The sequence below is a fragment of the Octodon degus genome, unplaced genomic scaffold (assembly GCF_000260255.1).
Source record: "Octodon degus isolate 3935 unplaced genomic scaffold, OctDeg1.0 scaffold00314, whole genome shotgun sequence".
Classification (NCBI taxonomy): Eukaryota; Metazoa; Chordata; class Mammalia; order Rodentia; family Octodontidae; genus Octodon; species Octodon degus.
The window spans coordinates 834,918-845,647 of NW_004524890.1; the positions used below are offsets into that span (position 1 = coordinate 834,918).

The 10,730-nt window shown below is 42.9% G+C and overlaps 1 protein-coding gene across 2 annotated transcripts in view; it reads right to left on the reverse strand.

The window, feature by feature from the left end:
• Nucleotides 1–4,956, reverse strand: part of Fam120c (family with sequence similarity 120C) — a 362,539-nt gene extending 357,583 nt beyond the window's left edge. For both annotated transcript variants that reach the window (XM_004647578.3, XM_023707819.1), the window contains exon 1: nucleotides 3,929–4,956. In XM_004647578.3, the coding sequence (XP_004647635.1) occupies nucleotides 3,929–4,624 (696 nt within the window). In that variant the 5' untranslated portion in view covers nucleotides 4,625–4,956. The remainder of the gene's footprint in view (nucleotides 1–3,928) is intronic.
• Between the last annotated feature and the right edge of the window lie 5,774 nt (nucleotides 4,957–10,730).

A 10,730-nucleotide genomic window follows, 5' to 3' on the forward strand; every position in this document is an offset into this window, starting at 1 on the left:
AGGAAGAATGTATGCAATGTGTTAATTATTGAAACTGTTCTACCAATTTGATTTGAAACTGTCTCATTGCTATTTGTTTATCAATAAAATTATGGGGAAAAAATGCCACCTTCAAGATAGCAGAACAAGGCCAGGGAGATAGCTAAGTCAAATAAGCACTTGCATGACAAACGCAGGGTCCTGAGTTCAATCCCCAGTACCGCAAAAAAAAAAAAAAAGATAGCAGAACATTCCCCTGAAAGGCAAATTGCAATCAATTATTAACCAATACCTTTCAAGTCTGTGCTACAATTCAGTAAGTTCTTCACAACAAAAAAGCCAGCAACCACAACTGAATGAACTTCACTAATACTTTCAACATTTTATACATGTAATGCCGGATCCACTCTTTTTAAGACGGAGTCTCACTATTCAGGCTGGCCTTGAACTCACTTTGTAGCCTAGGCTGATCTGGAACTGTGATCCTCCTGCCTCAGCCTCCTGAGAGCTGAGATTACAGGTGTTCACCACCATGCTCAGCTTTTCTGCCAGTCTTAAATCCACTATTTTAAGAGCCGTACTTTAACAGTCATTCCTACAACTCATTCTCTTAGAATCATTGACCTAAAAATGAAACCTTGTGGCCAAAGTATACAAGTCATTATGAAGAATATGAAAAGATTAGCATTTGTTTATAAACCAGCATAGGGAGTAAGATTTATATATTCCACACTGGGCATGTGGGTGCATGTCTGTAATCCAGTACTCAGAAGGCTGGGAGATCACTATTAGTCTGAGCCCAGCCTCAGTCAGTGAGTTCAAGGTCAAAGTGAAGTACATAGTGGGACCTTGTCTAAAAAAAAATAAAGACATATATTCCCCAAACAGTAACTTTCTGGACTTGAACAGGTCTGCTGGAAATTCTGCAACATTTTATGGGAAACTTCAAATATATGCTAGAGTTGAAATAATTTTACAACAAATACGTCAGTATCAGTGAGAAGGGGCCAGGGAGATAGCTCAGCCGAATAAGCACTTGCCTGGCAAGCATAAGGGCCTAAGTTTAATCCCTGGTTCCGCATAAAAAAAAATACCACTGAGAGTCTACCTTTTTTTTTTTTTACTGTTTTTTAATTACTATACACTCAACCATTATCCAAATCACCTTACTTTTGCAATGAACTGCTGGGATTTTTATTTATTTTGTAAGAGGCAGGATCTCACTATGTTGTGAAAGCTGGGCTTGAATGCCTGGCCACAAGTAATCTTCCTGTCTCAGCCTCTGCAGTAGCTGGAATTCAAATCCCATGCTTTTATACTTGGCTACTGCTGAAATTCTAGAAATGATACTTGTGTTAGAGAATGAAAAAATATAGAGTGACTTCTCCAAAATGTGACTGATAAGGTGTACAAATAAAGAAGTATGGAAAACATAAATGCACAGTCAGTGTTCGTCTCCCTTACTAACCTTTGATCCATCTATTGGTTCACAAATGGCCATCTTAGATTTCCACACACCTGTCCACTGTGTCATGCTTACCGCTCTTGGTGCCTCAGCATCAATCTGTGAAGACTCTCTCAATGTTCACCCATTCAACTAGACTTAACAATGTCCCCCATAGGTGCCAGATTCTTCATCATTTGCAGTCACCACATACTATCTTTTCTATGTTGTCTCTTTTACTAAACCCTGATCTCATGAGCAGGAATCCCCCATTTTATCTCCTAATACTCAGCAACCAGTACAGCACTTAGTCTACAAGGAGCACTCAGTAAAGGGATAGTAATGGATGGTTTGAATGTGTCTTTATCCAGCAGCCAACGAAGAGTTTAGTGGAGTATGGAGATGATCTAATCACAGTGGCACTTTGGAAAAATTAGTCTTAGGACACTGTTAGAGAGTATGAGCTTTGGAGCCAGACTGCATGGACAGGGATCCCAGAATCCCAGCTCTGTTGCTTACTGCTGGGTGACTTCCGTCACATTTCTGAAGCTCCTGGGCCTGAATTTATTCACTGGGAAATAGATATCATATTACTTCACAAGGGATTGAGAGTATCTAAGACACTAGAAAACACACACACACACACACACACACACACACACACAGAGGCCTGGAGGTGTGGCTCAGGGTAGAGAATATGTGTAGCATGCTTGAGGCCCTAGGTTTGATTCTCAGCACCACCAATCCATACACACAGTTTAAATGATCCATCAATAAGATAATAAGGTTAAAAAGTCCGTAAAGCCCATGTGGTAGCAATGAAAACAAAGTGGAAAGAATGGCTGTTTATTTGGTACAAGGTCTCACTGTGCAGCTCAGGGTCATAGTAATCCTCCTGTCTCAGTCTCTGGAGTGCTGGGATTATAGGCATGTGCCACAATGCCCAGCTGAAGAATGGCTGTGAATATAGAATGTAGCTTAAAATGTTCAGTCAAAAGGACAAGCGAGTGGGCTTCTATTTTGTGTTGTTAGGTCATGACTGGATTTCTTTTTGTAGAGCTGGAGATCAAATTCAGCTTTTCTTGCATGGTAAACACACCATTTTACTTGTGAGCTACATCCTCAGCCCATAATGATTTTTAAATTAGAGCAGTTATGATCTACCCAGCCTAAGCACAGATGCTGGGCACTAAGACTTGAGCACATTTGGACTCTGGCCACAAGCTCTGTAACTACTGCAAGCTTCATTCTGTAAGTCTTTCAGTCTCTCAGTTATTTCATTCCTCCTTATTACTCCACAAATTTCCATTTCTTTAGTGTGTGATCCCAGTTCTCTATCATGTGAGGATATTCCCAAGAACCTTGGTTGAGGAATAGTTCTGCAGTTTTATCCTACCCAACTCTATATCACTTTTTCTTTTTTTCTTGCCCACCTCCTTCCCAAGCCTTACTATTCCCTACACGTAGGAACTTGAAACCTAAGAGTATGGGAAAGCAACAGAGCAGTAGCCGTGGTGCCAAGAACTGGGGATACTGCCAAGCTGTTCCCCAGGCTCCATATGCAGTGACCCAACTACATGCCAAGTGGATTTAATTGCCCATGGGGCCTCACACACTTGATATTCCTTTTTACTTCGGTTCATTTTTTTCTTCCCTCTTAAAACAACCTTCTCTAAAGCCAATGTCTTCCAATCCAACCCATTCTTGAAAACCCAGGTAGGGCCCAACTTCTCCAGGAAAGTATCCTCTGACCATTTTGGTCCATAGATATCCTCCGCACAGATAAACACACAAACAGGTACTGTACTTACTGTCTGTACCATAAAGCATAGTCATCGTGCACATTTGTACAATAAATGTTCCATGTGTATATATTTGATTTTCTATAGGGAGGAACAATGTATTCTGTGTTTCAAACTCCTTAATTCAGTGGGATAATACTTGAAAGGTGATAATCAGAGGATGTTTGTTCATTTTAGTCTAAGGCAGCGGATAAAAGTATGCTGACATGAAAAACACTGAGTGAACATGTGAACAAAAAAGCAGCAGTTAAAATGACAATATGTAGAAGTTATTCAATTAACATTAACAGGTTTACTGTGAGGTTTGAAAAATACAGGAGATGTGAACTAGAAAAGGGAAGGGAAAAGTCTATCAGCTTAAGAGAATACAGCAGGAGAAAGGCGAAACTACAAAAGAAAATTGTGAACATTATGCTGAAATCTATAGGTAAGCCAAATAGGTAAGTGAAGGTAAAGGGAGTTACTGGGATGACATGGATAGATGTCATGTGAGTGAATTGGAAGGAGCGGTATGAAACGGGGAGGTGGGGAGGTAGATAAAATGGTTGAGGGTAATTAGCCAGACAGGTCAGCAGGTTGAGTAGATGAGTAAACAAGAGACAGATAAATGAGTGGTTTTTAGTTAAGTGGCTAGATGGTTAGGTGTTCAGTTGGTAGGTAATAAGTGTGGGGCATGTAATTTAAAAGGCAGCCCCTCCCTCACCTTGACCCGGAAGCGGATGAGTGCTAGCCTCACGCAGTGGCTCAGGCAAGCTGGTGGCAGGAACCAGGCCCGTGGTGGAGGGGTGCCCTTGTTGCCCACGTGTCCCACGATCAGTTGCGCTGTCTGCCTCTCGGCCTGGCACCGACGGCCCCACTCGGCCAGTCGGTCTTTGCCCAGGCCGCCGGGGAACATGACCACCAGCTCCAGACCTTCGCCGCCGGGATAGGCACAAGCCTGGCACAGCGCTGACAAGTAGCCCAGCATGGCATTCCACTGGCCACCACACACCCAATCCGTCTGATAGCCACCATAAAGCCGCGGTAGCGCCGAGCCCGCGTCTACCAGTACCCGGGCCCCGGGTAGCGGAGGGGGCGGCGGCGGCAGCAGAGGGTGTAGCCCAGGCTGCGACTGGCCGTGGTGGTGGAAGTGGTGAGCAGGGTGATGGTGCCGAGTCGGCCCTGCGCCCCCGGAGTAGGCACCCAAGGCAGCGGGTGGGAACGGCGGCTGCAGAGGAGCGGAGCCCCTGGCGGCGCGTGGGGCCCCAGGCGCTAGAAGTGCAGTCGGTGGTAGCTGGCGATGCAGGTGGTGCTGCTGCTGCTGGCGCGAGACAGTGCGCGCGAGTTTGAGGAGGTCCACGGGTACCACGGCCCCAGGACAGCGCTTCTCCAGGAACTCTTGGAAGCCCTGGACGCCCATGCTTCTTTAGCGGGCAGAGGAGAGCAACTACGCTAGCAGGTTAGGTGGCGATCCCGCACGAAGCTGGGGGTGGACGCGTGCGCACTCCACAGGGGGCGAGGGGGGGCGGGAAAAGGATTCCCGAGGGGAGGGGTGTAAGAGCAAGGGAACGAGGGTGGGGAGAGGAAACCACAGACTGGATATGAGTGGAGAGGAGAGGTGAGGCAGACCGGACTTAGGAGAGGTCGGGAGGTTAAAAGCGATATCAAGCTCTAATCGTTTCTCGTCTTCTCTCCTGCGACTCTTCTTCACCGCTTCAAAGAGGGTGAAGCCTCTTCCTTCCACCTCCAGGAGCCATGTTGCCTCTTCTCTATGATACACGATTTCTAGCTGGGAGCAGGAGCCGGAGAATGGGGCGGGGCGGATGGGCATCCTGGGAGTTGTAGTCTTTCCCCTTACGGGCTCAGGATGCAAGCAGGGCAAAGGGATTACAGGCCAGTTGGGCCTCGCAGTTCACGAAGTTAATAAGAGGCGGGGCGTTAAAAATGTGTTTAAGATTTGTGCTCCAGCTTTTTGCATGGAGCTATTTTTGCATGGACTTGCCTCAAGCTATTTACTGCCATTCCCAAGAAAAAGAGTTTTGGGGAAAGCAATGATGCACCATGGGAAAGGAAATAATGGGTTAATCGAATTTGATCAGCCAAAGTGAGCTGAAATTCCCCGGGAGGAAGAACTTTACCTTCATTGGAAAAAAAGAGGCTAGCTTTTATTTTTATTGAGGGATGGGGTTGAGACACAGTCTCTCTTTGTACTTCAGGTTGGTCTTGAATTCACTATGTAGCTCAGACTGACCTCAAACTCTGTGATCCTTAGCCTCCAGGATACTGGAATTAACCGGCATGCGTCACCATGTCCATCTAGCAACTGTAAGTGTTTGAAGAGTTGTTTACAGCGGTTAGGAATGTTGAAGCTCCCACAAAGGAAGTTTCTATCCGTGGCAGTACTACCAGTTGTTATTTACTTCATTTGTTTGGGTTTTCACAAAGTTGTACAATAACTTCATGTAGAAGATCTATACTCAACACTAACCATTTTACCAAATTAAGATTAAGATAATTACAAATGAATCAAATGACCATAAAAATAAGCGAAGACACTTGTGACCAGAGGCTAAGAAGAAATGGGCACAGATGATGACCACTAAAAATTTGCCTCAGAGAGTATGTTTTATATTCCTAGAAGTGAGGGTTAGTGTGTCATGACAAAATTTGGCAAAGATTTCATTTGAAAATTGTGAGCAGGCCATAGTGGTACAGGTGTAATCCCTGCACTTTGGGAGGCCAAGGCAGGGAGATTGTACATTCAAGACCAGCCTGGAAAATGTAGCAAGAACCAGTCTCACTGATCCAGGACCTTGAAGATAATGCCAGGGAGAATGAGCCAAGTCCTTAGGTACAGTGCAAAGAAATTAGAAGCTACAACAGTCTCAAAATTAAAAATAGGGGCTGGGGAGATAGCTCAGTAGAATAAGTGTTAATAAGTGCTTGTCTGGCAAGCGCAAGGGCCTGAGTTCAATCCCTGGTTCCACAAAAAAAATAAAATAAAAAAATAAAAAATAAAGGGCTGGGGATGTAGCTCAGTGCAAAAGCTGTGAGTTCAGTGCCCACTATGGGGGCAGGAATCTGCAGTTACTGGGGTTATTGAAAATTCATAGGACTTCCTGATTTAGAGCAGAACTTGTATTTCCACATCAAAGATTTCACTGATTAGAAAAACGGGGACTTATGAGGTTATTGTACATGCCTCCCAAATACTCCTTGTTTTCCAAAGTGATGATGTTCTCCTGTACAATCATTCAGTGGGAATGTATGGTAGAAGAGTCACACAGAACAGGGTTGAATTCAGCATATTATTTCCTGTTGGAGCACTGATCCAGGACCTTGAAGATAATGCCAGGGAGAACGAGCCAAGTCCTTAGGTACAGTGCAAAGAAATTAGAAGCTACAACAGGATGACCCAAGGTACTTCCTCCAGCAAATCTGAAGTCAAAGAGCCTAATTTGAGCTGGGGGTAGCTCAATGGTAGAGTATTTGCCTAGCAAGTGAAAGGCTTTGGGTTTGAGCCTCAGCACAGAAAACACACACACACACACACACACACACACACACACACAAAGAAGCCAAGCCAAGGATGGTAGTGTAACTGGCAGAGCAAAATAGAACTTTATTTTTAAATTTATTATCATTGTGTTGTTTTTTGAGAGACAGGGTCTCACTATCTAGGTCAGGCTGGCCTGGAATTCCTAGTGATCCTCTTGCCTCAGCCTCCAGAGTGCTGGGATTATAGGAATGTGCCACCACTTCTGGTCTGGCCATAAAATAGAACTTCAAAAGTTAGATTTTTTTTTCTATTAGAGACAAGCCCCAGACCAAACTTCCTCAGGCCAAGTGTTTAACTGCAACCCCATCCTCTCTTCAATCTATGTAAAGTGGGAAGAATATGAAGATTCTGAGTCTGATTTGCTTTCCACAGGGAAAAGAGAGAACAGAATAGGGCTGGAGAGATATATGTGTAATACAATTGCACACAGTGGCAAATAACTATAATTTCAGCACCCTGGGAAGCTGAGGCAGGAGGACTGTAAGTTCATAGCCTGGATAATTTAGGGATTTAGGTAGACCCTATATCAAAATTTATTATTTCAATCCTCAAACCACCACCACCATGCAAAAAAAATGTGGAATTGTCTATTTTCTTACAGTATATCTTTTCCTCTCTCTTCCTTACTATAAAAGGGCCTTATACCTGGACACAGTGAGATGGTGACTTGTAGCAACATGAAGCCCTTCCATCTCTCTCTTTTTTTTTTTTTTTTTTTTTGGAACCGGGGATTGAACTCAGGCCTTATACTTGCCAGGCAAGCGCTTATTCTACTGAGCCATCTCCCCAGCCCCCCTTCCATCTCTTTTGGTGCTAGCTTTGAATAAGGATTTCTTTTACTATGCCCCTTATGTTTTTGTGAATCTGCAAGCAAATGGATTTAGTAACAGTGAAAATAGTGCTGCATGTCTGTAGTGCCAGAACTTGAAGGCTGAAGCAGGATAGCCAGTTCAGAGCCAGCCTGGACTACATAGGAGGCCCTATCTTAAAAAAATAAACAAGCAAAACCCAGGATAAGCCTAACTCAATGAGATTTTTGGTGCTAGTTATTAACATTCTAAGCTAACCCCAATGAATCAAATAGCCAAGATTTTAAAGCAATTATAGTCACTGAAAATCAAATCTAGTGAATAGATACCATAATTGATCAGCCAGAATAGTGATTCTCAAGTATATTTCTGAGCCACACATCAAGACCACTTGTGAATTGTTACAAATGAAACATTCTCAGATCTTACCTAATAAGAAACAGAGAAATTGAGTGAGCTGCTCCCTTCCCTTCATTCAACTGTAAACACAACAGTACCTTAATGATTACCCATGTTTAAATTTAGGAGGTTTCCATTTCCCAGGTGGCAGAAGGTGGCAGTGGCCCAGTGAGAGAAGGAATGGGAGGCACATGGAATCAGAGGTGTCTAATCCTTTTAAATACTGGAAGGTTGAGTTATGAGAAGTTCCTCTTTTTCCTCTTTCCCTTTGCCCTTTCCCCCTTCCTACTGCTACCATCCCATGATCTTCAATAATAGCTACTTACTATGAGGTATACACTTAGCAGTACTATCCTTGTCTTGCACACGAACCTGGACTATATCAGGCCCATTCACTGTAATAACCCCAGACCTCCAGGATCAGAAACATTGTGAGGTGAACCTGAAATATGTGGCTTGAGTAATGTCAAATATAAAGCCAGATTTAAGTTAAATCAGTGAAAACAGATTCAGCTACTGACAGTAGGGGGAAACTGAGCTTTATTCTGATTTGAACAGAGGTATTTTAAAGAGAGAATGAGGGGAAGGAAGGGAGAAAATGGGTACTCAGTAATGTCAATAAAGTAAAAAATCCAGAGGACAGGTGTGTGTAAATGAGGTTAGGTCAGCTGTGTATGAAGGCAGGGGAATTACTAAAGTTAGATTTCTATCTTGCTTTCAGAGACTGGGAGACAGAGTCCTACCCTACCCTTCTTGGTGATTATATTTCTAAGGATGCCCCTGAAGCTTCTTGGGAAAGACACCCCTGAGTTGTAGGAGAGATATACACATCGCAAAGGGGCAGAGGAAGGATCCAGAGTTCTAAGCTTATTTACTAAAATGCCCTAAGAAAGGGAATCCTAGGCCAGTCATCATCTGTGAGCTAGAATAAACTGTAAATTCTTTTCATAGTCCTAAAATTTTCCTGAAATGAGGCCCAGAGTGGGCTGGGTCTTGCCAGTGATTTCACCATAGGTTGGTAGAAGCTGTACTAGTTTGGTCAAGTCTCCTATGATGAGAGGTTTGAAAGGAACATACATACTTAGTGCTTTTTCAGGTCTCATTAGCCCTCCATGAGATTATAATACTCCCTCACACTTGAGAACCACTATACTTGTATGGCATACACAAGGTCCAAAGTACAGACTGGTTAATGAAATGTATTAATGAATTGACTATCACATTTTTCTTTCCCTTCCCTCACCCTTCCTTTCTCTTTCCCTTTTGCCCCCCTTTCCTGACAGGGTCTCTATGTGTAGTCCAGGCTGACTACCTTGAGCTAGCTATGAAATTTGTGGTCTTCTCAACTCTTCAAGTGCTGGGACTACAGGTGTGCACCTCCACATTTGGTTTCCTGTGAGTTTTGCTGTTTGGGATTTTGCTTTATTGGGTTTTTTGTTTGTTTATCTGTAGTACTGAGGATTGAACGTAGGCCCTTTACATTGAATTACATCCCCAGCCCTTTTTAATTCTTTTTTTATTTTGAGGCAAGGTCTTGCCATATTAAATAGGCTGAGCTCAAATTTAGGATCCACGTGTGTCAGCCTCTCAGAGTGCTGCGATCATAAGTATGAGCCATTACATCCGACTCTCAGGAATTATTTTATGTGCATAATTACCATCTTTTTGTATTCAGGTGGAAAGTATGTAACCTCTTCTGGACCCGGTGACTGACTAAAAATGTGATCTAAGGGAGAATTTTGATTGTAGTTAGTTATTAATTTACTACTACATATTAGATCTGTTAATGACAGTTGTTTATAAAAGGTTTCAAGATCAAGAGGGGTAACATTTAGATTGTTACTGAACTAAACTGTCACCAAAATGATGTGCTCATGTCATCCCATTATTTCTGGGTTTTGATTTTTGCTTCTCGTGTATTGTGCAGTTTGGTCTCCTAACACCTGGGCTCAACCAATCCTCCTGCCTCTGCCTCACAAGTAGCTAAAACTACAGGTATGAACCAGTGCCTACCATGCCATTATTTCTAGATGTAGCAACTTTATGACAATAAGTTGTCCATATATTTATTTGGGTATATTTTTTGAATTGTGGATTCAGAGAAAATTGCATATATGCTTATGTGGCAGCCAAGAAGAAGACTTTGGGTAGACATCTATTGCCATGATGACAAAACTTTTAGAGCTTTCAGTAATTAACAGATGGCCCTCTGTGGCATGTCCACTATAGGTTCACCACCACTGATCTACTGGATTCTCTCCACAGTACGCCTTTTCTACTACGGTCTCTACTTTGTCCTTGTGGTTACACTGGAGCCATACATTATGTACCTTCCCAAAGAGTTTGGTTCTGAAAAATCCTAGCTCTATTCAAGAACTTCTTCATTTGTACTTAAGACTCATCTGTATTATCTCTACATTTTGTGAAGCCCTTCTAAATTTCCCTCTTGCTTAAGTTTGTTGAAATTAAGTGTCTTTATTTATGCATAAGAATCCTAATGTATGCACATAGTCTGGGGGAAACTTTACACTGGTTGTACGCCTTAGAAAGAACAGAGATGATAGAGGCCAAAGCCTGGAAAACAGAGTAGGTAATACATAATGGAGAACAGTAGTTTACAGTGTTTGGTTTGGAACAAAGATGTAGGCTCCAGTGCCAGTTCAGCCTTCTGTTAGCCATATAATTTTACTTATTTTTTTGAGATAGGGTTTTACTGTGTAGTTCAACCTAACCTTGAATCACTACATAGCCCAAGCGGA